Source organism: Perognathus longimembris, chromosome 17 (genome assembly GCF_023159225.1).
Source record: "Perognathus longimembris pacificus isolate PPM17 chromosome 17, ASM2315922v1, whole genome shotgun sequence".
Classification (NCBI taxonomy): domain Eukaryota; kingdom Metazoa; phylum Chordata; class Mammalia; order Rodentia; family Heteromyidae; genus Perognathus; species Perognathus longimembris.
This window is the reverse complement of record NC_063177.1, coordinates 6,999,027-7,025,524: the sequence shown is the minus strand read 5'-3', so window position 1 is coordinate 7,025,524 and position 26,498 is coordinate 6,999,027. Positions and strand designations below refer to the sequence as shown.

The following is a 26,498-nucleotide window of genomic DNA, read 5'->3' as shown; positions in this document are numbered from 1 at the left end:
GAAGACAATATTGTAAATATAAAAGTTTAACTGTTGGTGTGTCTGCTGTTATGTTAGGAGTTGGTGGTACGGGAAGAGTACAGCCCTCATTCAGTGACTGAGGAGGAAGAGGTGGTGCTGGGTTAAGTTGACATGGTAATGGGATTGTCTTACAAATTAAGATCAAAATCCTGAGCTGGGAGTGTGGCTTAGCGGTAGAGTGCTTGTCTAGCATGCCCGAAGCCCTGGGTTCAATACCTTGGTCCCACCTAAACATAAAAGGCTGGAAGTGGTACTATGGTTCAAGTGGTAGTGCGCTAGCCTTGAGACCAAGAAGTTCAGGTATCAGTGCTCAGGCCCTGAGTTCAAGCCCCAGATCCACATGGCTGACCGGGTGCCAATAGCTAGTGTCCATAACCCTATCTATCTACTCAGAAGGCTGAGGTTGGAGGGTTTAAGTTCAGAGCCAGCATGGGCAGAAGCATCTATGACACTCATCTCCAGTTAATCACTAAAAAGCTGGGATTGGAGCTATGGCTCCAGCGGTAGAATGAAAAAGCTAAGGGACAGTGCCCAGGCCCTGTGTTCAAGCCCCATTACCAGCACCATAACAAAAAACACACATTTACAAACCTATCACTGAGGAGGTGGCTCAGGCAGGAGCATCTTAAGTTTGAGAGCAGCCTGAATTACAGGCTGAGACTCTTACCTCAAAAAACAAAAAAAAAGGGGCTGGGAATATGGCCTAGTAGCAAGAGTGCTTGCCTCATATACATGAAGCCCTGGGTTCAATTCCCCAGCACCACATATACAGAAAATGGCCAGAAGTGTCGCTGTGGCTCAAGTGGCAGAGTGCTAGCCTTGAGCAAAAAGAAGCCAGGGACAGTGTTCAGGCCCTGAGTCCAAGCCCCAGGACTGGCCAAAAAAAAAAAAAAAAAAGAGAGAGAGAGAGAGACAGGATAGAACCTGGTATAGTTGTAGAAAAGGGGTGGGGACTGATAGGGTCAGATGGCAAAAAGCCAGGGCCAATGGGCTGGTGCATACAAGGTAAGAGGGTCTGACCCCTGACAAGGCCTGGTCCAAACTGGAGGTCAATCCTGGGCGGGCCCCAGACTTTGAGTGTAGCCCCTTGATACATTATGAGGGAAGGCCCCAGTATCATTGTGACCCGCTCACCCTCAGGACCCTCTGGGTCAGACAAGCAGGCTAGTAGACACTGTGGGCATAGTAGGCTGGGGGCCTAAGGGCCCTGGGGGCCCTAGGGACCGCCATGGCCATGGCTGAGCGGCCACGGCCTGGGTGGGCCTCGTATCACAACCCCAACACCAACAACTGCCAGGATGTGGGCAACTCCATCTTGTTACTGTTGGGCCTCGTCATCTGCATTAACATTGGCATCAATATGGTGACCCTGGTCAGGGCAAGGATAAATGGGAGGGTGCTGGAGGGATGGCTAGGGACAGCCTGGTGTGTCAAGGACCTGCGTGGGGTCATCATATTTTTTTGTACCTAGCTCTGGAGCCGACTCCGTGTCGTCTTGCACCGAATATTCCATATCATTTGTGAGAATGGTAAGCAGGACTGGGGACTAGGGTAATGGGGGAACAAAAGCAATCTAGCTTTTACACACACACACACACACACTCTCTCTCTCTCTCTCTCCCTCCCTCCCTCCCTCCCTCCCTCCCTCCCCCCTCCCCCCCCCCTCCTGGCTTGTTGTTGTTGTTCTTCCCTCTCAGGCACCATACCTCCCCTCCCCTCCCAGCCTCTCCACCAGCCTTCTTCCCTACCCACAGAAGCCACTAAAGTATCCTCGCCTGGGAAGCAAACCCAGCCTTCAGTCCATCTTCGATGCACCATGGACCCCGTGAAAATGAGCATGACTCCCCCACCCACTCGTCGCCGCCGCCGCCATCGACCCTCTCCAGCACGACGTGCCCAGCAACCTGTCACTTGGGCCCCGGACAGTGATGACGAGAAGTCCCCTCTTCAGCACACAGCAATCTGCTCCCACCACTGGGACGGCCCCAAGGACTGGGAAGGCTTCCAACCCCCGCAGGAAGTCTGGGAATCCTGGACACAGGATGCTCTAGAGCCACCATCCCAGACCATCCGCTTCCAGCCAACAGTGGAGGGAAGGCCCCTCAAATCAGAGCTGGGCCTTGAGGCCTATGTATACACGGTGAACCCCCCACCTCCCAGCCCAGAGGCTCTGAGCCACAAGAATAATGGAGTGAGGGTAGGAGCCTGTGCCGAGGCTGAGGAAGCACAGTCTCAACCTGCCCCATCTACCTTCTTGGGCCCCGCAATTGTCCCTGAAATCTCCAGGCGCTCCTCCTCAGGCCGAATCGTGTATGATGCCCGAGATGTGAGACGGAGGCTTCGAGAACTGACCCAGGAAGTAGAGGCCTTATCCCATTGCTACCCCTTCACTTCTGGATCCAACACTGCCGAAGGGAAAAGAAAGGACTGGGTATATCGTTCCCTGAAAGGGAGGTGATGGGGGGGAAATAAAATTTTAAAAAAGAGAGAAGGTAAGGTTTGTGATAGTGTGGTAGAGCAAGGCCCATAGAGAACCCAGAATCCCTGGTTGCTAAGGAAATGTGAGCTGGGTCCCATGAGCAACCTCTTGCCCTCAGTCCCCTTCCTGGACCCTTTCCTAGCCTTCTGAGATTCAAGGCTCCCAGCTGCGTTCTCTGCCTCTCTCTCTGTCTCTCTCTCCCTCTCCCTCTCTGTGTCATGGGGCTTGAACTCAGGGCTGAGGCGCTGTCCCTGAGCTCTTTTTGCTCAAGGCTAGCCCTCTACCACTTTGAGCCACAGCACTACTTCCAGTTTTCTGGGGGTTAACTGGAGAGAAGGATCCTCATGGATTTCCCTGCCTGGGCTGGCTTTGATCTGCACTCCTCAGATCTCAGCTTCCTGAGTAGCTAGGATTATAGGTGTGACCCACTGTTGCCAAGCTTGTGTTTTCTTTTTTTAGTGCTCTGGGAAGGCCCTGAATCCAGCCAGATCCCCAGATACTTATGTACTAAAGAGACCCCCATTCCTGTGGCTCCAAGTCTGGAGCCTTGCCAAAGACCTTGTCCTTGCCAGAGCTCATATTTAGGTTGCAGCCCCAGAGAAAGTGAGGTTCTGTCTTAAACCCTGGCTTCTTTGGGCAGAGGTGACTGAGAGGGAGGGTATCAGGTCCTCAGAGTTTCCCAGACAGAATCTGAAGCTACTGTGCCCTCTACCAAGCTTGGAGCAGGAGATAAGGTACCTCACCATAACATCACAGCCCTTTGTCATCTCCTGTCCATGTCACAAATTAGAGGCTGAGGCTCAGGCCAAGTGACTTGCTCATGATCACATAGACAAGAATCAAGTGCATGGCCCCAGAAGCTCTATCCCCATTCCTACAGGTCGATTTCCATTGTCATGGAGTCAGCTTAGCCCACCAGAATCTTCCACCTAAATCAGATTTTCATGTGACATCAGTAGAATATCTCACCCACTGGGCAGCAAGGAAACTCAATCCCTGCTCCATTCCTGTCCTAGAAGGTTGAGCTTTTTTTTTTTTTTTGCCAGCTGGGACTTGAAATCAGGGCTTAGGCTCTGCCTCTTTGTGCTCAAGCAACAGTGCCACTTCCGCCTTTTTCTGAGTAGCTGGAGATAAGAGTCTCAGTTTTCTCAGATCACAAACTCCTGAGTAGCTAGGATTACAGGAGACAGCCACTAGCACCTGGCTATGTATTTGGAAGTTGGTGGAAAATGTTCATTTATGCTGAGTAGTTTACTTTCTGAATGACTTGTAATCCTGAGGGTACCATTGTGGGACTCCAATGATGAACCTACTATACATAAAAGACTCCTTTTGTAAACAGTTACATTTGTTCTATGCTTTGTTAATAACTTAATGTATGGGCTGGGAATATGGCCTAGTGGCAAGAGTACTTGCCTTGTATACATGAAGCCCTGGGTTTGATTCCTCAGCACCACATATACAGAAAATGGCCAGAAGTGGCTCTGTGGCTCAAGTGGCAGAGTGCTAGCCTTGAGCAAAAAGAAACCAGGGACAGTGCTCAGGCTCTGAGTCAAGCCCCCGGACTGGCAAAAAACAAAACAAAAAACAAAACAAAAAAACTTCATGTATTTTTTTAAGACGGTCTTATTCAGCCTACTGGCCTTGAACTCACTATGTAGCCCAGGCTGGCCTAGATCTTGAGGTCCTCCTGCCTCTGTCTCCCTAGTGCTAGGATTACAGGCCTGAGTCACAACCACACACTGGTTCCTTACAGTGGCAGCTACCAGTTTTTCAACTCGGAATACACTGGGTCAATGGGAGGAGAAAAACTAGCGGGGGCGGGTTACTGACAGGTGCAACAACCTAAGCAAGGAGGAATTCTATCTCTGAAGCAGCCAATGGACTCATAGACCACCAACACCTAGGGCTGACACCCCTGGCCAGGAAGGAAGGGCGGAGCAAAGATATGTGCTAGAGGAAATGGTCAGGAGAGGAGAACTGGCACAGAAAGGTGACCCCAGAGAAGAGGTTTTGTTTGAGATTTAAGTCTCTAGGTTAGCCTAGAACTTGTCAGCATGCCTCAGCTTCACAAGTGCTGGGATTAAAGGCACGTACCACTCAACCAAACTCCCAAAGTAGGCAAATCTGAAAAGAGGAGTGAAATGGAGGAAATCTTTTGTGGATGATTCAGCCTCTGTGAAGATTGTCTCAAAATTATAGCTACCATATTTTCAGATCAGGAACAAACCAGTTGTGGAGTTCCAGGGAAAGAGATAACTTTGGAGTATCTGGGGGCTGGCTTGCATCAAGCAGAAGCCAATGATAAAGATGGCCATGTAAAGGACCAACACAGTGGTTAAAAGAGCTGCCACCTCTTCATTGTGACTCTCCCCAACTTGCCTCATTATGACCTGGCTTCTTTCCTGGCTGGTAGGTATGTCCAGGTACTGGCATGACTGCAGTGTGGGTTGGGGCCTGGTGGGGGGGGGTGGCCCAAGCGGCCCTAGGACCCCCCCACCATGGAAAACCAGCTATGGTATGAAGCCCTGGGGTGTTGCAACCCATACCAAGAGAGCCCCCAGGATACTGAGGACATCCTATTCCTGTTGCTAGGCCTCATCATTCTTGTGAACATAAGTGTTAATGTGGCAGCTATGGTCAGTGATGTTGTGGAGCATTCCAAGGGGTAAAAAGGGCTGAACAGGGGCACAAGCCACAGCTTGTACCTCTGACTTCAGGTGTGGGCTTGCCTGGGGCAGGGCAGGGTATGGGTGGGGAGCCTGATCTCTAGTCTCCTCTTTCACACTATCCCCAGATATGGCATGGGCTCCAGAATGCCTTTGACAAGATGTTCTATCCGATAAACCGCAAGTGTAAGTATTGCAGCTACAGGTGTGACTATCACAGCCCTAGAAAATCCTGCCCCAGAGATGGGGGAGGACAATGAAAGGAGTGACATTGATCAAGATGCACTGTATTCATAAACTGCTTTGTTGGGTGGCAATTCAGGAGGCTGGAATATTGGGATCATAGTTCCAAGCCAGCCTGGACAGAACAATCCCTGAGATACTCTTATCTCCAGTTAACCACTCAAACAAAACAAAACAAAAAAACTGGAAGTGGAACTGTGGCTCAAGGTGATAGAGTGCTAGCCTTGAGCAAAAGAGCTCAGGGACAGCGCCCAGGCCCTGAGTTCAAGTCCCATGACTGATCAAAAAGGAGAGAGAGAAAAGCCTGCCCCCAATCTGGGCAATTGCCCTGCTCTCATGAACTCTTGTCTCCCTCAGGTGAAGTCCAGGCTAGTAAATGTCCTCCCAAAGACCCCCCAGCCACGAACAAGGACGTTCACATTCGCTGCATTCTGGACCCCGTTCAGGTAAAGATGGCCCAACCCACACGCAGCTCCTCTTCTTCCTATCACCATCTCCGCAATCGCTGCTGCCTGCAACACCGGCGACCCCGCCGCCGCCGCCAGCCCCGCCGCCGCCCCCGCTGCAGCCACCAGCCCAGGCCCAAGCCCAAGCCCCCCAGGAAATTCTTCTGCAGCCGCCCCGTCTCCTGTGGCAGACTTCAGAGCCTCTGCAAGACGCCAATGCCCTTTTATGACACGGAGGACCGAGACTCCTGCTCGGAGGAGGGACACTCGCCTCCCCGGTGCCCACGGAAGGCCTGCGGACGGTTCTACAAGCCCGTGGCGCTGCCGTCCAACGTGGGGCTGTGGGGCCGCCAGGGGGGCATCCTGGCCAGCCTGCCGCCGCCGTCGCTCTACCTGTCCCCGGAGCTGCGGCGCCTGCCCAAGCGGGTGGAGGCCAAGTCGGAGCTGCGGCTGCAGTCCTTCGCGCCCGGCTGCTCGCAGTCGCAGTCGCGCTTCTGGGGCGGCGTGGAGGAGCCGTGGCCGCCCTCCCTGCAGCCGCCGCGCCGGCCGCCCCCGAGCCCCGCCTGGACCCCGGCCGGGCACAGCCCCTACTCCTCGCGGGGCCAGGTGCTGTACGACGCGTGGGAGCAGCGCCGGCGCGGCGCGGACGGCGCGGACCCCTCGCCCGCCGGCGCGTCCCGGACCCTGCGGCTGGAGAGCCCGGGCTGCCGAGACTACCTCCCGCGGCCGTCTCACCACCGGGGCCTCCCGGGACACGCGCACGGCCAGCCCAGCCGCAGCCCGCACCCGTCCGCGGGCCACCTGTGCTACAGCTCCCGGGATCCCCACGAGGCGCGCCGCAAGGCGGCCGACTGGGCCGACGCCCGGCACGCCCTGACCGCCACCGCCTCCCTCACGGTGCTGGGCGAGGCCGCCTACCCGCGAGCCCCGCCGGCCGGGGGCGCGCAGCCCTCTCACTGCCCCCAGCCCCAGTCCGAGGAGGCTCCGGCCGACCCGGTCCCGCTCGCCACCAGCTTCATCCCGCTGAGTAGGAACCCAGGCGGCAAGGCCGGCTACCAGGTGTACGACAGCCTGGAGCTGAAGCGGCAGGTGCAGGAGAGCAGGGCTCGCGCCAGCTCCCTGCCTCCACCTTCCACCACGACGTCGAGGCCCTCGCTACACAGAAGCAGGGCTGGGAAACTTAACTCACCGGAAGGTGGATGGGGGCGGTGAGGCAGAGCATGGGAGGAAGAATAAAGAGAAAGTTCAGAAAATTCTGTAGTAGCATTTGGTTTGGAAGCTCCTCTCCTGCCAGCGGGGATTCAGGGACAATGTCCCGTGTGTGTGTGTGTGTGTGTGTGTGTGTGTGTGTGTGTGTGTGTGCGCGCGCGCCTGTACTGGGGCTTGAACACAAGTTCCAGCTTCAACTCAGGCTAGTGCCTTACCTCCTGAGCCACAGCTCCACTTCTGGCTTTTTAGTGGTCAATTGAAAATGAAGAGATTTTCCTGCCTAGGCTGGCCTTGAACCTCAATCCACAGATCTCAGCCTCCTGAGCAGCTAGCCTGAGCCACTGGCCTCTGGTACGGTACTATTCTCTTCCTTACATGAGGCCCAGCAGCCATACTCCTGCCATCAGTCTTCTTCTGTGTACTGTCTTCAAGCAGCTGCCGGCTTCAGTCCATGGGTCTCTGAGAGTGCATCCTTCAGCCTTCCTGATCCCAAAGCAGGCTCAGCTTTGCTCAAGAAACAGGTCAGAGGGCTGGGGATATGGCCTAGTGGCAAGAGTGCCTGCCTCGGATACACGAGGCCCTAGGTTCGATTCCCCAGCACCACATATACAGAAAAACGGCCAGAAGCGGCGCTGTGGCTCAAGTGGCGGAGTGCTAGCCTTGAGCGGGAAGAAGCCAGGGACAGTGCTCAGGCCCTGAGTCCAAGGCCCAGGACTGGCCAAAAAAAAAAAAAAAGAAAAAAGAAACAGGTCAGAAACCAGAGATAAGAATCCATGAGGTTTATCTCCAATTAACCAGCAAGAAGCCAGAAGTGGAACTGTGGTCCAAATGGTAAGAGTATCATATCAACCTTGACTGAAAAAGCTCCAGTGCCCAGGCCCTGTATTCAAGCCCTAGGATTGGCAAAGAAAAAAAAGTCAAGACCTTGGAGAACTAAGCAGATCAAGGTCTGTCTGTGGTCCAGTATAACCAAGAAAAAGACCAAGGCTCACAATTCCAACCAGGATTCTGAGGCCCAGAATTTTTCAGGAATGGCCAAGGGGTGAAGGGTTCTAGATGCTCAACTGATAGTGCCAGATGGTACAATAAAGACTATTTGAACAAGCCAAACAAATCAACACTGGGGAAATGACTGGGGATAGTGGTGGAGCTTAGGTTTTCAGTCCTGGTTACCAGGGAACTCTGCCTTGGCCCCCTTCCTCTTCCATCTCCCTCATTATGATCCCAACCACCTGTCCCATTATGATTCAGTCCTTGTCCCCTCCCCCACCAGAGGATTCCTAGTGGGTATGTGGGAGCCAAGGGACCCAGGTAGTCCTGGGACCCCAGGCTATGGGTGAGCCAGCCCACCATGGAGCCCAAGCATGCTCTGGCACCAACCCCAGGAAGTGTCAGGACTTAGGAGACTCAATTCTTCTGATTCTGGGCAGCTTCATCTTGCTCAACGTGGGGATCAACGTGGTGACTCTGGTTAGGAAAGGGCCTAGGCAGGAGGACTGGGGGAGCTCTGGTCTTTTTAATTTTTGTGTTGTTTTGGTGGGTGGGGTTATTTATTTTCTGATAGAGTCCAGCTATATAGTCCATGATGACTTAAAAATCCTCCTGATTCAGACCCCTGAATGCTGAGATTCCTGGTGTGTACCATATGGCTGGCCTCAGTTGTATGTGTGCGTGTGCACATGTGCACACACTAGGGTCTGGGTACTGTCCATGAACTTGTTTGTTCAAAGCTGGTACTCTAATACTTGAGCAACAGCACCATAGTATAGTTTTCTTGGTAGTTAATTGGAGGTAAGTCCCACAGACTTTCCCGCCTGGGTTGGCTTGGAACCCAGATCCTCATTTTTGAGCCTTCTGGCATGAGCTACCAGCACCCAGCCGTCTCTTCAGTCTTGAAGGGGCTGATGAGGGAGGATTGCTGGGATGTGGTGAGAAAAAAGCTGAACTTCAAGACTTGCCTTACTCTGGATTCTTTCCCTTTTCTCTGCTTCCTTCAGCTCTGGAGGCATCTGAAGAACTCCTTACGGATTATTTTCCGTCATTTTTTCCCCAGAGGTGAGTGAACCATGCCATGGGCTCCTGGGAACATGGCTGTCCCTTTTCTTCTCTGCCCATCCCCACAGCTTCTTCAGTACCCAAGCCTTGTCTCATTCCTCTTTCTTTGCAGCCAAGCAACCCAGCAGTCAAGGTAGCCGGCCTGTGTGCACACGCTGCACTCCTGAGCCCAAGAACCTATGCTCAAGAGTCTCTTCCCGCTTTCATCGTCACCCCAGCTTCCTGCTCAGGCGCACTAATCACCTCGAATCCTGGGAACCAGACAGGAACGATGAGAAAATTTCTAGGTGCTGTTGGATACCACCTCAATGTGTATATGCTGGGGCTCCTACACAGGCTCCCTGGGGACTATGGAAAGATGGGATGATGGGAACTGGAGAGGCCCTTCGGGTAACAAACTTGAAAGACCAGGCATCTTCAAACGCCAGGCCAGAGATTTCTTCCCAATTCCTGAAGATGAACAAGTTGGACATGGTTCCACCTTATTTACCTCAAGACAGCAAAACTAAAGGCCCAGACTGTGCCCCAAACTCTGCCCCTGCCCAACCTTACTCCTTAACCCACCGCTCTGAGCAAACCACCACCCAGTCTCAGACCCACACTCCAGAGCACACCCCTTCCCAGGTGGAGGGTCTTCCGCACACAGCCCATCCCCCACCCACCCATGCCCCAGTCTGTATCCCAGAACCTACCCCACCCCACTGTGATGCCCATGCCCCAGCCCCTATTCTGACTGATGCTCCAGCCCCACCTACTCCAACTCATGCCTCAGTCCATGCTCCACCTCCCACCCCAGACCATGCTCATTGCCAACCCCCCACTGCAACTCCTGCTGCAACTCAAGAACAGACTAATACCCTAGCCCCTCTTCCAACCCAGGTTCCTGCCCCTACCCCAGCCAAGGCGCCGTCCCCTACCCCATCCCAGGCCCCAGCCCAAAGTCCTGCCACAGCCCAGGTCCCTGCATATGTCCCAATCTACTCCCAGGGCCATAACCCAATCTATACCCCAGTTCCGACCTGGGCCCACTCCCAAAGTCATATCCCAGAGAAGACATCAACCCAAGTCCCAGTGCATGGACAGTCTCATCCCATTCATTCCCATGCTCATACCCTAGCCCCCGCACCAACCTCTGCCCAGATCTCTCCCTTAATCTCTATCCCAGCCCCAACCCCAGTCTGCACCTCAACCTCTACCCTAAAGCCTTTCCTCACTTTTGCCCTAGCCACTCCTCCTGTCCTAACCTCTACCTCAGCCAGTAGCTCAGCACTGACCAGGGGCATGACGACCACTCCAGCCCCTACACCTGTCTCTGCCACCCCCCCTAACCCCAACCTAACTCAGATTCCTTCCACCTTGCCTACTTTTGGCTCTAGCTTCTCCACTGGTCATGTAGTATATGATGCCCGCAGGGCAAAGCAGAACATGATCCATAAATGTGATCCCCAGAATTCTGGGTATTCTAGAAAGGACTTGGGTACCATCTCCAGGCCCCAAGAGAAGCAGGGCCTGGTAAATTCTGATACATCTGAGAAGACAACAAAGCAACATGGTGGAGAGAGCACTGAGCCTCCTTCAGGATCTATACTGGGCTACCTGGAGTTGGGGAACATGGAGTGGAAGATCTCAGAAGACGCCAAAGACAAGTCTTGCCAGCTCAAGACCTTCCCTTACTGCAGCTTCCATCCTTGCAGTTCTGAGAAGAAAGACGCAGAAGCGCAGGCTCCAGTCTACCCCAAGTTCCTGGTTTTCACCCAAGATGCTGCTTCTTCAAAACCTTGCTTGCATTCTCCAAGCACTCCCCAGGGCTCCATGTCCACCATCCCTCCACCGTGTACACTTTCTCTGCCACTTGTTCCTCCCAGAACCTTTGTCCTTCCTCAATCCAGCAACCACCAGAAGCCCTCCAACGTAACCCAAACTCCAACCTCCAAGCCATCTCCATCTGTCCCTGCTTCCCACTTCCCTATTCCTCCCCAGTTCTCCACCAATCCCCAGCCCTTGGTCCAATCCCAATGTTCTGAGAGTAAAAGCATTATCCAAAATCATGGCTTTTCAGAAGACTCCAGAGTTCCCAGAAACCCAGGCCTTACTCAGAATCAAAACCTCCACAAGAAGCCAGGCCTTGCTCGAGATCCTTACCTTTGCAAAAATCCAGTTCCTTCCCAGGACTCTGGGCTTCACACAAATCCAGATACTACTCAAGATTCTTGCCTCCCACAGGGGCTAGGTCTTACTCAGAATTCTGGTATCTTTAATACTCCATGTCATACCCAACCCTCTGGTCTCTACAAGAACATAACAGTTACCCAAACTTCTGGACTTCAAGGGAGTCGGGGCTATATGCAAGATTCTAGGGACTACAGAAAGGCTGGATTAAAGCAAGACACAGCAATCTACAAAAGTCAAGATCTCTCCCCAGCAACTGACCCTAAAAAGCCAGGTCATTCTCAAGATTCTGTAGGTTATAAACAGGCAGGCAATGTCCAAGACCCAGGAGTCTATAAGAACATAGGCCATAGCCAAGATTCTAGACCACAAAAGACCTCAGGCCTTACCCAAGACTCTGAAGTCAACAAGAGCTCAGAACTTACCCAAGAATCTGGTCCCCACAAGATCCCAGGCTTTATCAAAAGGTCTTGCTTCCATCAGGGCTCAAAACCCACCCAAGACTCAGGGGATTACAAGAATCCAGTCCTTACTCAAGATCCGGGATTCTACGGGATTCCAGGTCTTACCCATGATTCCAATTGCAACCGGAGTGTGGACTTGATGCAAGCCACTGAAGTTGAGAAAAGACTGAACTTTGTTCAAGACGGTGGAATTTATAGGGACCTACAGCATAGCCAAAACTCTAACCTCCACAAATGTTCAGAAATGAATAAATGTCCTAGTCTTCCTAGGGACCCAGCATGTGTTCAAGATCCTGGCCTCCCCCAGGCTCTAGGCCTTACTCAGAAAGCAGGTCTCCACAGAGATTCATGCCTTGTCCCAGATCCTGGGCTCCACAAAAACCAAAGCTGCCTTCCAGGTACCAATTCTGCCCAAGTTTTGAGTGTACATCAGACTCCAAAGCCAATACCCTCCTCAAAGAAGCCATGTGCATATGAGATGCCTCTTCAGAAGGAGGAAGCAGAACAGCATGTATCCTGGTCTGTTCCAGACCATCAAAATCCTTGCCCTTCCAAGGCCCAGGCCATCTCCACTAACCTGCAAACCTTTTCTGAGGTACCTGTACTAGTTGAGGTGAAGCCATCATCTTGGCGGACAGGCAGCCAAGATTGGGTATACCATCCTATGGGTACAGTTCCTTCAGCCTACCAGAACTATCGCCGGACGTCTGTGCCTCCAAAAAACAACTGGAGGCCCCATTGCCCTGGACCAGGCACCCGAGCAGGGCATGTGGTCTTTGATGCCCGCCAAAAACACATAGCAGTGGGCAGGGATAAATGTGAAGCTCTATCTCCCAGGCGCTTTTACCAAGAGGTACCCAGCAACTCAGGAGAGACTCTCAAGGAGTGGGGATATCAGAATGTGATGAGGACCTTGCATAAAGAGGGGGCAAATGTTCGTCAGAAATAAAGAGGCCAAAGGACACGTTCTGTGCTTGCTTGAGGATACCCACCTCAGCCTCAACCCTGATGCTGACCACCTACCTAGCCTGATAAAGACTGGAACTGTTATGTCCCTGCTTCTTCTCCATAGCTCCATAGCCAAGTCCATTATCTTTCAGGCTCTAGAGTTGCACTTTCAATATAGTAGCCTCTAGCCAAATGCGTCTAGTACAATGTCAATTAAACTTTAAAATTCTGAGCTGAGTGTGGTGGCAAATGCTTGTAATCACAGCACTTAAGTGGCTAAGGTGAAAGGATCAGAGATTGAGGCCAGCTTGGGTACGTGGCAAGACCTTGACACAAAAACAGTTTTTTAGCTGGGCACCAGTGACTCATACCTGTAATCCTAGCTACTCAGGAGGCTGAGATTTGAGGGTCATGGTTTGAAGCCAACCCAGGCAGAAAAGTCCCTATGAGACTCTTATCTCCAATTAACTACCAAAACACAAGAAGTGGTGCTGTGGCTCAAAGTGGTAGGGTGCTAGCCTTGAGCAAAAAGAGCTCAGGGACACCACCCAGGCCCTGAGTGCAAGCCCCACAACTGACAAAATTATTTTTCTTCCTCTCAGTCTCATATACATTCCAAGAGCTTGACAGCTCCATGTGGATGGTGACTTCTGTATTGGAAAGCTTGGGTTCAAGGTATTTGCATCACAGAAAGGTCCTATAGCATTGGAGAGTGATGCTTTAGAGTTGAAGCTTTCCCCAACATTATCAACCATCCCTGAACATTTTCAAGACTCTTGTAGAGCCCAGAGAACATTGTTCTTTTTAGAGTGGCTCAGATGTCATCCTCTAGGGAGGAGGTGAGATGTAGGGATGGCTGATGCCTGGTTGCCTTTATCTAAGACCATACCTAGTCTTCAGTTCTCCTGATCTGGCATCTTGAGTGTGGTTTGGTGATCTCAGGTCCCCACACCTAGAAGCTGAAGGGAAAGGCGCCTCTGTCCTCTCAAGTCTAGGGTTCCCAAATTGAGCTCTAGTTCTTGTAGTCTTCCTAGGCCTTTTCTAGGACTCTAATTTTTCAAGGGTCTCTGCTTAATTCTCATACCCAAATATTCAGGCCCATCCCATTCAAAGAGAGAAATTATAGGCAGAAGAAATAAAAGTCCAGCCCAGCAATGGATTGTTCTGACCCATAAACCTGCTAGTGGTTTCCTATTTTCCTAATCCATTATTCTGGCTCCTGGTTCCACTCTCTGTTGAAGCTGTATTTGACCTCTTATTCTGGGCCCTGGTAGCCTAGGTTACCAAAAGCAATTTCCTGTCCTTAATTACTTTTCATTGCTCTGACCTAGCCAAGCTGAGAGTTTCCTCTAGACTTTTTCTTTTTTTCATCCCTGATAACTCTTCTGTGTACAAATAACTGTGAAATTCCAAAGTGTTTTCCCTACTATGACTCCTCCATGTTTGAGGTGGGTATTGCTAGTATGTTCTTCTTCCATGAATCACACGTCCATTACAATGTCAGCATCTGTATGTTCCTACCTTAAAGTTGTCATCATTGAATTTAAGAAAATATCTCCAAGCCAGAAGCTGGTGGCATATGCCTGAAATCCTAGCTGCTCTGGAGGCTGAGATCTGAGGATTGTGGTTCTGAGCCAGCCATAACAGGAAAGTCCATTAGAATCTTATCTCCATCTAACCTGCAAAAAGCTGGAAGTGAATATAAGGCTCAAGTGGTAGATTGCCAACCTTGAGTGAAAAAGCGGGCATAGAGAAAGAAAGACCGGAAGAAGGGAAAGAAAGAAAGGAAGAAAGAAAATATTTCCACACTTAAGCAGGGAACCTCTTTCAAATACCTGCCTGACTAACCCCTCCTTGGACAAGTCACGGGAAATGTGTGTGTGTGTGTGTGTGTGTGTGTGTGTGTGTGTGCGCGCACACACACACATGCGTACATGTGCAGTTATCAAGGCCTGGGCACTGCTCTTAGCTTTTTCACTTAAAGTTAGCACTCCTTCAACCACAGCTCCACTTCCAAGTTTTGGCTGGTTAATTGGAGATAAAAGTTTTATGGACTTTCCTGCCTAGGCTGGCTTTGAATGGTGACTCCTCAGATCTGAGCCTCCTGAGTGTAGTCAGGATTACAGATATGAGCCAACTTTATTTATTTTTTTTTTTGGCCAGTCCTGGGCCTTAGACTCAGGGCCTGAGCACTGTCCCTGGCTTCCGTTTTGCTCAAGGCTAGCACTCTGCCACTTGAGCCACAGCGCCACTTCTGGCCGTTTTCTGTATATGTGGTGCTGGGGAATCGAACCCAGGGCCTCATGTATACGAGGCAAGCTCTCTTGCCACTAGGCCATATCCCCAGCCCCTGAGCCAACTTTTTAAGAGAGTGTGTAAGCTTTTAGATGTCCCCCGGCCCATAAGCTCTGCCCTTGGCAATGCGACTCCGCCCCTGGCTACCTGAGGGGCAGGCGGAGCACCTCCCACCTTAGTTGCATGAGGGTATAAAAACCCCCCAAAAGAGAGTTCAGGTGCCATTTTCCTCTCTTCTGTGGGAACTTGGCCTTGCCGGTCCTGCTGGCAATAAACTCTTTGCTCTACGTGACTTTGTCTATGGTCTGTGGTTCTTCTGGGACAATTTTCCTTTCAGAGTGTAAATTGGCCTTCAACTTGCAATCCTTCTGCCTCAGCTTCTCAAATCATCTGTACCTTTTCTAAGTTGCAGTCTGTATCTCTAAAATGAGGAAGTCATTATTTCATGGAAGGACTCATGTCTAAGTGACAGGGCATCTCTTCTCACACATGAAATATAGGACATATCTCTCATTATGTGCTGTTCAAATCCAATTACCCCTCTACTCCTGCTATGCCCAAGTCGAGGGAGGACCACCAAGAAGACCACCGAGAGCCAGACGTTCCGAAATGCAAAAGCAAGGCTTTATTCAGGCAGGCCGCGGCCCGGGCCTCCTCGCTTACACTTATGCAGCGGAGATAGAGAGGAAGCCCTGAGCTGGATTTTTACAGGGCTTATAAAGGCAAAAACTACGAAATTTACAGCAACCAGGTGTTTGGGCAGAATTAGGGTACAGACGGAAGGCTAATTGGCTCGGGGCTAGGGGCATTCTAGGACTGTCAAAGGTTATCAAGGGAGTTTCCCGGCTCTCTGGGTTTTTACAAGCTGTCGGGCCAAATGGGGTGATTGACAGTCTTTCCCAAGGCCAGGCACAGCACAGAGTGGAACCTGACTTTAAGATAGCTTTGTTCCAGGAATTTACAAGCGCGGTGGGGAGTCTGACTTTAGGGTGGTTAAGGAATTTGCAGCTCAACAGCTTCAGCACAAACAAGCCAGTTCCAGGGTTTTATGCATGCTCAGGGTCATTTATATTTTAAAGTAAACAACAAACTGACCTCAGAACAGTCACTTTAATTTAACCCTTCACTCCAACTCCAAGGAATGATTATGCGGGGACAGATTAACCCCAAAGTAATATACCATCACAGAACTACAACTTCCATTAGGCACTACTTCAGCTGAATGGGGGGGAAGATGTGGAGGCGAGGCTCTACGGCGCCGGCAAGCAGGAGAAATGAACTACAACTCCCAGGGAGGCTCGTTGAATGGGAGATGAAGGGCGTGACTGGACGCTCGCTGGAGGCGGGGCCTGTCCGGAGCCGCCCCGACAACCTCTAGAAAGGGGCGTGGCCGAAGTGTAGGGGCGTAGGACTGTGGGCAAGAGGAAGAAGTTACCTGTTGAATCTTCTCGTCCTTCCCCTCCCCCACGTTTGCGGCTACTAAAAGGGAAGCTGCAGATCCAGAAACCACTTCTGAAAAGGAGGGGAGGCGGACGAGGGAACGGCGGCGAAGACTGGCTCCTGCGATCGGTCGGAAGTACCCCACAGCGACTTCTTACCTGCTGAGTCAGGCGAACCGGTTCTGGAGGAGCGGGGACCTACTTAGGAGAAAAGGGCGAGGACGAAGGAGGTGTGTATGTGTTCACTTTGAACACTCAGAACTCATTAGCAACAGGTCCATTTGTAGACTGGGGCACCTGGCTCGGCCCTGAAAAAGAGGAAGAACCGGAGAGACTTTGGCAGACAAGGATAGTTACGTCTAGGGAACCTCCGGTTGGTTTTTAATTTTTTTTTTCCCCCCTAGATTAAAAACAAAAATCTAGCATGGCTTCCGCAGTGTGGGGGAGTGCCGCCTGGTGGGGCCCGCCGCCCCCAGCTCCGGCCCGGCCGCTCACGGACATCGACTTCTGCTCGGGCGCGCAGCTGCAGGAACTGACCCAGCTGATTCAGGAGCTGGGTGTGCAGGAGAGCTGGCGGGACGGGCCGCAGCCCGGAGCCGACCTGCTCCGGGCCAAGGACTTTGTCTTCTCTTTGCTGGGTAAGTAGCCCTTCTTGCCTGGAGGTAGGAGCAGCCCTCGGTTTCACCCCAACCCCGCCCTCCACTCCACCCCATCCGGCTGTAGATCACGATGTTTTCCTTTAGGTCTGGTTCATCGCCGGGATCCCCGTTTTCCGTCTCAGGCAGAGCTCTTGCTGCTCCGCGGTGGGATTCGTGAGGGCTCCCTGGATCTGGGGCCTGCACCTTTAGGTCCCTACACCCGGGGACCTCACTACGACGCCGGCTTCACCCTCCTTGTGCCGGTATTTTCGCTGGACAGCACCGGGCCAGAGCTACAGCTGGATCTGGAATCCTGCTGCGCGTGGCTCCGCCTCCCAGAGCTGGGGTGCAAAGCCACGGAGCGGGGCGCCTGGCGGGACTGCCTAGGGCCCCCGGCCCCCGACGGACGCGATTTGATCCTGCAAGTCGGTAGCGGAGGTAGTGACGAGGAACGGCAAAGCTCTGTGGACCCGTCGCACGGTTACGTTCCTGAGCCCGAACCTTGCAGCTCTCTGGGAAAGGACCCCCGTGACCTCTCGGACACCGAATGGCCCCGGCGAGACGTCGCCGATGACGGCGCTCCCTCCGTTTTGAAAACGCGAGGTGACATCCCGGAGGAGGCGGCGGGGGACCCCGTCTCCCAACCGCCGGAAGCTCGGGAGGAGTGGCCTACCTTGTGCCCTGCCCTGGTGGCCGCCTGGTTCTTCGCTACCCTGGCCGAGGTAGCCAAGTCCCTAACGCCGGTGCCCGCGGCCCCGCGCCTAGTACACGCAGCTCGCCACGAGGGTTTCACCACGATCCTCCTGACCACGTCCGGACCCCCGCGCCGCCTCCTGCTCTTTGACCTGGTCCCCGTGGTGTCGGTCACAGGATGGCCTGAAGGTGCGCGGAGCCACTCGTGGGCGGGTCCCCTGGCCTCCGGAACGCCTTCCTTCTACTTGGCGCCGGGAGGTGGCACCGAGCAACCGGGCACCCCCCGCTGGCAGCTCTGTTTTGCCCGCCAGGAGCTGGCGCTCAAAGCGCGCATCCCGGCCCCGCTCCTGCAGGCGCACGCGGCGGCCCAGGCGCTGCTGCGCCCGCTGGTGGCCGGCACCCGGACCGCGGCGCCCTACCTCCTGCGGACGCTGCTGTACTGGGCGTGCGAGCGGCTGCCCGCGCTCTACTTGGCACGGCCGGAAAATGCAGGTGCTTGCTGCCTTGGGCTGCTGGATGAGCTGGGCCGCGTGCTCGAGGCCGGCACGCTGCCTCACTATTTTCTGAACGGCCGGAAGCTGTATACGGGGGCCAGCTCCGTTGCCCTGCTGGCTGCACTGGCTCAGCTTCGCGGGGACCCTGCCCAGGCTCTGCGAGCCGCGGTGGAGGAAGCCAAGGTTGCCCGCAAAGGGGGTGGGTTAGCGGGGGTCGGGGGCGGGGCCCAGTAAAGACTACTACCCCTGTGGAAAGTGTTTGCTTGCCTCTCCCAAGGGCAACGCACTGTGTGCCCTGGGCCCAAAGTCAGTCCGCCAGGAGGCCTGCCAGCGGTTTCTTCCATTCTCTCTGCCTATCCGGCCCTCAAACATCCTGCTACCTCCTGCAAATCTCTATATATTTTTTTTTTTTTTGCCAGTCTCGGGGCTTGAACTCAGGGCCTGGGCTCTGCCCCTGAGCTTTTTTTATTTTTTATTTTTGTTAAGTTTTTATTGTCAAACTGAGGTACAGAGAGGTTACACTTTCATACGTTAGGCATTGGATACATTTCTTGTACTGTTTGTTACCTCCTCCCTCATTCCCCCCTCCCCCTTTCCCTTTCCCCCCATAAGTTGTTCAGTTCATTTATACCAAACAGTTTTGCAAGTACCCTGAGCTTCTTCTGCTCAAGGCTAGCACACTCTGTCACTTGGGCCACAGAGAGACTTCCAGCCTTTTCTGTTTATGTGGTACTGAGGAATTGACCCCAGGGTTTCATGCATGCTAGGAAGCACTCCATCACTGAACCACATTACCAGTTCCTCTCCCTCCTCTCGCTGATTCTTTCAAAGTAAATAGAGATGGGAGAAATGTATTTGCTGACAATATGGAAAGGGAGAGAGGTATGGAATATAATCAGTATGGCATGCATAAAAGCAGAGATATTGCCTGGGGCTGGTTTCTCTGGCCTGTAAACCTAGCTACTCAGTAGACTGAGATCTGAGGATCGCTGTTCAAAGCCAGCCCAGGCCAGGAAAGTATGTGAGATTTTTTATCTCCAATAAACATCAAGAAAACCAGAAGTGGCTCAAGTGGTAGAGCACTATTTGAGCAAAAAGAGCACAGGGACAGCGTCCAGACCCATGATCTGACTCACACATCCCTTAAAATAAAAAATAAAAAGCTGAGCTATTGCCAGGCGCTGGTGGCTCAAGCATGTAATCCTACTCAGGAGGCTGAGATCTAAGGATCATATTTCAAAACCAGCCTCAGAAGGAAAGTCTGTAAGACTCATCTCCAATTAACCACAAAAAGCCAGAATGTAGCTCAAGCAGCAGTAGAGCTCTATCCTTGAGCTTGAGCTTCTGTGCTCAAGGACCCAGCCCAGAGTTCAAGCCCCAAGACCAGCGGGGGGGGGGGGGGGGGAGCAGAGTCCCCTCCCCCAGGCTGGATTTCACGGCCAACCCCACCTCCACCCCCACCCTCCCACTTCATCCAGTTCCACCTTCAATTCCATCCCAGGCTTGGGTCCCTCTCCATTTTCCTGCCCTGCCATTTCATCTGAAACCTAACCTCCCTAACTTCTCCACCATCCAGGGTTCAGTTCAGAAGCATTTCTCATCCCTCCTCCTCCGAACCCCGAGACAAGCGGCCTTGTCTCTGCTGTACCGCCCGACTCGGAGCAGGTCCCCACTCCCAGCTCCCAAGGAACCCCAGGGTTCCGCCCGCCCAACCTCACCCCCCTCTTTCCCAGCGTCTCCGCCCCCTGCCCCGCCCCCGGGCTGGCTCTCAGAGGAGGGGGAGCTGCTGTCACCGCTGCCGCTGCCTCGGCTTCCCACCGCTGCTGCCTGCTGCCGCCGCTGTCATCCCTGCCTGGTCCCACCGCCAGGCCCAGTGCACAGACCTCGCCAGACCGGGGCGCTCTACAGAGACTTCCTTGCTCCTTCCTGGGGGTCCGGGACGCCTAGCCCAGCGTGGGGGGAATCTCCACTTGCGGGGGACAAAGAGGGAGGAGCCTGCAGCTGGAGCCAGCGCCACCCATCTTCCGGATCAACAGGACAGGACAGGTTGAGGGGCGTCGGGGAAAGGAAGAGTGGGTGCTGTAGGCATTCCCGGGAGGACGAGGAAGTCAGTCGCAGGAAGCTCTGAGGCGTTCTGACTTACAGGGGGCCTATTCACATTTGGGAAGTAGTGACAACGTGGGTGCACTCCTCTCTTGAGGGGCTGGTTAGACTGGAGGGCGTGGGATCTAAACAGTACCAGCTGTTCCTGAGGGAATTTAAGGGGTAATCAGAGAGAGAGAAGATGCTCCTTGTTTTGATGTAACAGGGTCCTCTAGACAACCACCTGGCTTAGAAGCACTGGGCAGGGCTGACTGGGAGGGGACTTTGACAGGAGTGGTGGGTGACAAGTGAGGAAAGAAAATGGTCTTGAGCAGCTGGAATCTGTGCTATTAAAAATGAGGGGGACAGTGAAAAGGGGCCTTGTCCAGACAGAAGTTCTGGGTAGCCCTTCTCACTGAACCTGGACTACCTGGAGCTTGAGACCTGGGAGGTTCAGAGAAAAGCAAAAGGCACCAAGGTTGGGTTCGTGCTTGACATTGACAGCCGCCCAGCAAGGGTGGAGTGAGCTAATATCCCCACAGCTAAGGACCCACACCCTCTGGATTAGAAAAGCGCAGTAGGCAGGACAGCAGGGCCCCAAAACAGGAGGAAAGGGGCCTGAGGCTCTTGGGACTATTGCTTAGACATTTTGGGGGTCTTGGCTTTGGGATAGAGAAAGTGAGGACAAAGACACGGGAGAGGACTAAGGAGACAAAATTCGTGGGTGAGGTCAGCTTAGGAGTGCACTTGAGGCTGCTGGGTCGGCCAGAGCCGGTACGGGGGACGGTGGGAGTCAGTGGCTGTAGGGGCACGCGGGGGAGTTTGGGGCTTAACCTCAGGTCCCGTGGGTGGGGCGGTGAGTTGGGTCCTGAACATCCACAACATGGCCTGGTGAGAGGGCTCCTCTTGGGGAGCCCAGCGCGCTCCGGACGCCTGCTGGTTTGGGGGTGTCTCCTCCCGAAGCGGTATGGCGGCGCTGGCCAGTAGCCTGATCCGGCAGAAGCGGGAGGTCCGCGAGCCCGGGGGCAGCCGGCCGGTGTCGGCACAGAGGCGCGTGTGTCCCCGCGGCACCAAGTCCCTCTGCCAGAAGCAGCTGCTCATCTTGCTGTCCAAGGTGCGACTGTGCGGGGGGCGGCCCGCGCGGCAGGACCGCGGCCCGGGTGAGTGCGCTGGGGCGGGGTCTCCGGGCCAGAGGTCTCTGCCCGGGAGCTGAAGGCCGGGGACTCTGAAGAATGACACCCGACAGAGGGAGGTCCCCAAAAGTGCAAGGCGGGGGATGGGTGGGTCAGGACGACCGAATCTGTTGGACCGTGCCTCGATTTCCCTCCTCTTTCGTCCAAAATGCCGAGTCTCCTTGCTTTCGAGGGCAAGGGGGGGCGGAAGGTGTGAGGGGCTAAGTGTGGCGCCCCAAGCCTCACAGCTCCAGCCTATCCTCCCCAAACAGGAGTCCCCACCCCCACCGTCCTCGGTCTACGTGCTGGTTCTCGCGATTCTTTCAAATCCAGAGCCCGGGGGCCTGGGGGTTTCGGGACGCGGGGTCACCTGGAGACTTTCTGCAGCTCGGGCCGCCCAGCCCCCGCTCCAGCTCCCCCTCTCCCCGACCTGGCTCTGCTCCTCCTGGTCCAGCTCTCCCCGGGTGTCCTTGCAGCTACCTCGCCAGCCCGCCCCCCGCGCGCCCCTCCTCCGAGACCTGCGCCTCAGGAAGCGGGCTCCACACCCCTTCCCGGTGCCCCCGGCGACTCTGAAATGGGGGTCCCACGGGCTGCGCGAAACCGGTGTCGGGAGGAACTCAAAACAGTTCACCTCTGGAGAAAGGCAGAGGCTGGGGGGTCGTACCACCTCCAAGGGGGGACAGGCAAGCCGGCAGCGAGCAAGCTGCTGGAGAGAGGAGTTGGGAGGTGCGCATGTGTTCCCCGTCCAGGTCCGGCAGTCGGGGAGTCCCCTCTGGCTCCGCTCCAGGCGGCTCCCAGGTCCCCTGGAGGGAGCCCCTGGCGCCCCAGTCCCCGCCCGGGCCTGCCGCGGTGGTACGGTCCGCAGCCCACCCTCGGAGCGCCCCGGCCCCCACGTGACTCAGCCCGCCTCTCCATCTGGCCGGCCCCCGCCCCCCCCCATTTCCTCGCTATGGTGTGAATGTCCCCTACCCCAGGCAGGTTACCTGGCTGTAGGGGGGGGGACTGAGCCTCAGGAGAAACCCCCCCCCCGCCCCCCGCGAACCAGCAGACTGACAGAAAGACGGACAGATGGGTCAGTGTCAGACAGAGCGGCGCTGGGCCAAGGCGAGGCCCGCGCCAACCCCGCGGCCGCCGCAGCAGCAGGTGCTGAGTCAGCGTCGGGCCCAGTGCCACCCCCCCCCCCCCCACTGCTGAGGGGGAGCCCCTTCTCTGTGGTCACCTTGACGTCCTCCACCCCACACTGGCAAACACACTGCCCTTTCGGCAGCCCCGCCGCTCTCTCTTTTAATGCCTTTTGATGTATCTCTCTTCCTCCTCCTTCCCCTCCCCCTCCCCGTGGGGTTGAGCTGTAGAGTAGGAATTAAGCCATTTAAATAAATTTCAATAAATTGAAAGCTCTTGGTTAGAGCAAACCGAAGGGACCTGCACCCCAGCTAATCTCCAGGCACCAAAGAGGTGGGAGAGAGCTTCCTCATTGGGAAAAGAACTGGGGTCCTGGGACCCGCTCCTTGCTTTCATTCCTGTGATCCTGCCAAGTTGTAGATATGTTTCTGGGAACAGAGATGTCATTTTTAAAGATGAATGCTTCTCTCTCTCTCTCTCTCTCCAGAGCCTCAGCTCAAAGGCATCGTCACCAAGCTGTTCTGCCGCCAGGGTTTCTACCTCCAGGCGAACCCCGACGGGAGCATCCAGGGCACCCTAGAGGACACCAGCTCCTTCAGTGAGAGGGGAAGCCAGCTGCCGGGTGGGAAGATGGGGACAGAAGATGACAATCCCGTTCCCTCTTCAGGCCATCTCCCTGACCCCCCTCCCCCCAAAGCAGCAGAGCCAAGATGGGTAAGGAGGAGCTCAGATGAGCGTGAAGCTTCTGGGTACTGAGACTTCCTCTCTCCTCCAGCTCACTTCAACTTGATCCCTGTGGGGCTCCGAGTGGTCACCATTCAGAGTGCTAAGCTGGGACACTATATGGCCATGAACGCTGAGGGGCTGCTGTACAGCTCGGTGAGACAATGAGGCTGGGGGACTGGGAACACCCCAATCTACAACCTTCCTTAGCTACAGATCTTGCTCTCAGGACTCCCCCCTTGCTCCAGTTTTGGTTGATCACCATCACTACCTACCCCAGAATTCCTCCTCTAGGGTGTATTTAATTCCCTCCCCCAAATGCCCCCAGATTCTTTGGGAGTTCAACTCTCAGCGTTTCAGAGAGTTCACTTGTCAGCCTATCTCCTCTAGACTTCATTATTCATTTCCTAAGTCATTCAGGATAGGGACTGAAAGAGTAGAGGAAAGAGATCTTATTCCAGCCCAGTGCCTGAGTCTGGTTTGGAATCCACAGTGGCCCACCCGGCTCTTCCTTACCCTCCCTTTGCTGTGGTCCCTAAATGGGGAGGAAGTAACTTCCTCCCTTGTGTCCATACCCCCTCTCCCCACATTATAACTTGGCTTGAAGAGCTTTCTTCTGCCAGTGATGTACTTTTCTATTTCTTTGTGTATGTCTTTCTGGGTTTTTGTTTCCTCAGCCACATTTCACAGCTGAGTGTCGCTTTAAGGAGTGTGTCTTTGAGAATTACTATGTCCTCTATGCCTCTGCTCTCTACCGACAACGCCGTTCTGGCCGGGCCTGGTACCTAGGCCTAGACAAGGAAGGCCGAGTTATGAAGGGAAATCGAGTCAAGAAGACCAAGGCAGCTGCCCACTTTGTGCCCAAGCTCCTGGAGGGTGGGTATAGATTCAAGAAAAGATGGGTCGTGTGGGAGGGTATTGACCTTGACATGGACATTTAGTGGCACACAGATCAGGCTGTGAATGTCAAGGACACTGTTATAACAGGCCAAGACAGGAAGACTTTGACCTTTAGGGGTTTGGGAAGCTCTTTTCTTTGGGTTGGGGTTCTGAGAGGGTAGGTGAAGGGGGAAGGGGTCCTTCCTGGGTTTCTCAGTACCTAATTCTCCTTCCCTGCTCCTTTCTCTTCCCACTTCACAGTGGCCATGTACCGGGAGCCTTCTCTCCACAGTGTCCCTGAGACTTCCCCTTCCAGTCCCCCTGCCCCCTGAGATATAGTCCCTGGATCGGAGGCTCCCTGGACTCCACATGAGCCAGCCACCACCACAGCCTGTCTCTCAGCCCTGCTCCTGACTCTGCTTCCCCACCCCTGCTGCCACACACATGCCCTGAGCAGCCAGGTCCCACATCTGAGGTGCTCCACCATGAAGAAGCCTAGGGGCTGGCTGCTGAGACTTTTAGAGCCTTAGGTCCCTGAGAGGGTTAGAGAAGGGGATCTTTAAAAACAGCCCTGACTGATCACTTCTTTTTCCCCCCCAAAATCACAACCCTCAAAGACTTTTCCTGAGATAGTGCTGGGGGAGGGGGGTGTTCCAAAACTAACAAAGCCAGGACATAAAAATTCCCTACCCCCAGCTCAGCTCTATACTTATTTTCATTGCCACTGAGCCATAGATTTATAGATCCACAGGAGCTCAGGATGTTTCCTTCTGTCCCCACTCTACCTTTTGCCTTGGTCTGGGCAGGTTCTTGTATACCAGACACCCCAGACAAGGCCATTTCTGCCCCAGGGCTCTTTGATGGAACTCAGACATGCTACCAAGGTCTGTTTTGTATCCATCAGGCTTCTATCCCTGATGGACCCCTGGCTTACAAGTAGAAAAAGGTAGGATTTGAGCCCTGTCTAGCTGTTGGCCTTGGCCTGAACTGGGACCAGTCTCAAGTCACCAGAGGTTTTAACCTTCTTATCCCAGAGACAATACTAGAGCATGGTGTTCTAGTCCTTTATTGGAGCCATACTTTCTCCTTAATCTCAGCTCTAAGACATAGGCCATGACTCTCAGCCCTTCTCTCCAGGATGGAATTAGGGCCTATATAGCCATATTATTGCTCTAGAGTAAATTCTAGACCCACCTTCCCACCTTCTGTAATAAGATCTATTAAAGATGAACCCTGAAAAGGACACAGTTATGATTCATAAAGCCCTAATTAGTTCTGAACCAGGCATGGTTACAAATGCCTGTATTACTAGCACTCAGGAGGCTGAAGTAGGAGATTGAAAAAAAATTGAGGCCATCCTGGGCTACATGCATAGCAAGACCCTATGTCAAAAATATAAGAATAAAGAAACAAGTAATTAATTCTAGTTGAGTCACGAACCACTTCTTGTTTTTCCTAGACAATTTTCTAAAAATCCTATTCTTCCCTATTTTTACATACTGTTTCTAGTTCCTGCATCCTAGCTGGGATTCTGCCAGAAAAACAAGAGTCTGGGGAAGGGGTATCAAATTTTGGAGTGATCCTTGGCTTATACTTGGGAGGGAGAAAGAGCCAAAACCATAGCATAATTGAACCTGCGTCTGGGTTGGGGGGGGGGGGGACATGAACACTTAGCTACCTCAGCAGGAATTTCTTCTAGGTCCCCTTTAAAGCTGAGGTCTTTAATGAGTCTAGAATAAAAAAGGACAAATGGGACACAGCCTTGACATTCCCCAGTAAGGAAACCCCAATTAAGCAATAAGTTCCACTTCTTCTTCCCTACAGGTCAGGACAAGGAGGGTGAGAACCTTTTGGGCTCTAGACCTCATACAACTCCAGAGCTTCTGAATAGAACTTGCTTTACCTTACAGCTTATAACCTCAGCCTGGTTTAGCTACCCCCAAAGTACTTGATTTTTCTGGGAAAAAAGTTACAGAGCTAGTGGCAGATCTAGGAAAGACTGGGAACCCCATTCATGAACTTGGAAGGTATTTCCTGAACCTTGGGCAGGATCCCTAGGTAGGGGTATACTCAAAGGCTGGTCACTTTTTCTCAGGCTCTTTTACCTCTAGCTTGTTGCAAAAAGAAGCCCCCACTCACCCACATATACAACTCACCCCACAGACTCCACTCATTTCCTGGCTCTGCTCCCAGAGAACCAGGTCTCCACGCTTTCTCAATTAAAGACGATTTGTACGACTGAAGTGTTGTCTGTCATG

At 53.6% G+C, this 26,498-nt stretch overlaps 5 protein-coding genes across 6 annotated transcripts; all 5 read left to right on the top strand.

Annotated features, from left to right (window-relative positions):
• Positions 1 to 1,249: 1,249 nt before the first annotated feature.
• Positions 1,250 to 2,491, top strand: Spem1 (spermatid maturation 1). The gene is made up of 3 exons (XM_048365997.1): positions 1,250 to 1,393; positions 1,493 to 1,550; positions 1,776 to 2,491. The coding sequence occupies exons 1-3, from the start codon at positions 1,250 to 1,252 to the stop codon at positions 2,477 to 2,479; spliced, it is 906 nt and encodes a 301-aa protein (XP_048221954.1). The 3' UTR covers positions 2,480 to 2,491.
• A 2,510-nt stretch (positions 2,492 to 5,001) lies between these two features.
• Positions 5,002 to 7,070, top strand: Spem2 (SPEM family member 2). The gene is made up of 3 exons (XM_048366011.1): positions 5,002 to 5,139; positions 5,298 to 5,355; positions 5,770 to 7,070. The coding sequence occupies exons 1-3, from the start codon at positions 5,002 to 5,004 to the stop codon at positions 7,068 to 7,070; spliced, it is 1,497 nt and encodes a 498-aa protein (XP_048221968.1).
• A 1,329-nt stretch (positions 7,071 to 8,399) lies between these two features.
• Spem3 (SPEM family member 3) lies at positions 8,400 to 12,704 on the top strand. Its single transcript, XM_048366009.1, has 4 exons — positions 8,400 to 8,537; positions 9,065 to 9,122; positions 9,248 to 9,255; positions 9,297 to 12,704. The coding sequence occupies exons 1-4, from the start codon at positions 8,400 to 8,402 to the stop codon at positions 12,702 to 12,704; spliced, it is 3,612 nt and encodes a 1,203-aa protein (XP_048221966.1).
• A 4,109-nt stretch (positions 12,705 to 16,813) lies between these two features.
• Positions 16,814 to 21,063, top strand: Tmem102 (transmembrane protein 102). Of its 2 annotated transcripts, XM_048365995.1 has the most exons (3): positions 16,844 to 17,075; positions 17,181 to 18,445; positions 19,839 to 21,063. In XM_048365995.1, the coding sequence occupies exons 1-3, from the start codon at positions 16,862 to 16,864 to the stop codon at positions 20,388 to 20,390; spliced, it is 2,031 nt and encodes a 676-aa protein (XP_048221952.1). In that variant the 5' UTR covers positions 16,844 to 16,861; the 3' UTR covers positions 20,391 to 21,063. The 2 variants fall into 2 exon arrangements, with proteins under 2 accessions (XP_048221953.1, XP_048221952.1); XM_048365996.1 differs by lacking the exon at positions 19,839 to 21,063 and having other exon boundaries at positions 16,814 to 17,075; positions 17,181 to 18,709.
• Positions 21,064 to 21,163: 100 nt separating this feature from the next.
• Positions 21,164 to 26,470, top strand: Fgf11 (fibroblast growth factor 11). The gene is made up of 5 exons (XM_048365998.1): positions 21,164 to 21,504; positions 23,126 to 23,236; positions 23,414 to 23,517; positions 24,039 to 24,237; positions 24,502 to 26,470. The coding sequence occupies exons 1-5, from the start codon at positions 21,312 to 21,314 to the stop codon at positions 24,570 to 24,572; spliced, it is 678 nt and encodes a 225-aa protein (XP_048221955.1). The 5' UTR covers positions 21,164 to 21,311; the 3' UTR covers positions 24,573 to 26,470.
• The last annotated feature ends 28 nt before the right edge of the window (positions 26,471 to 26,498 follow it).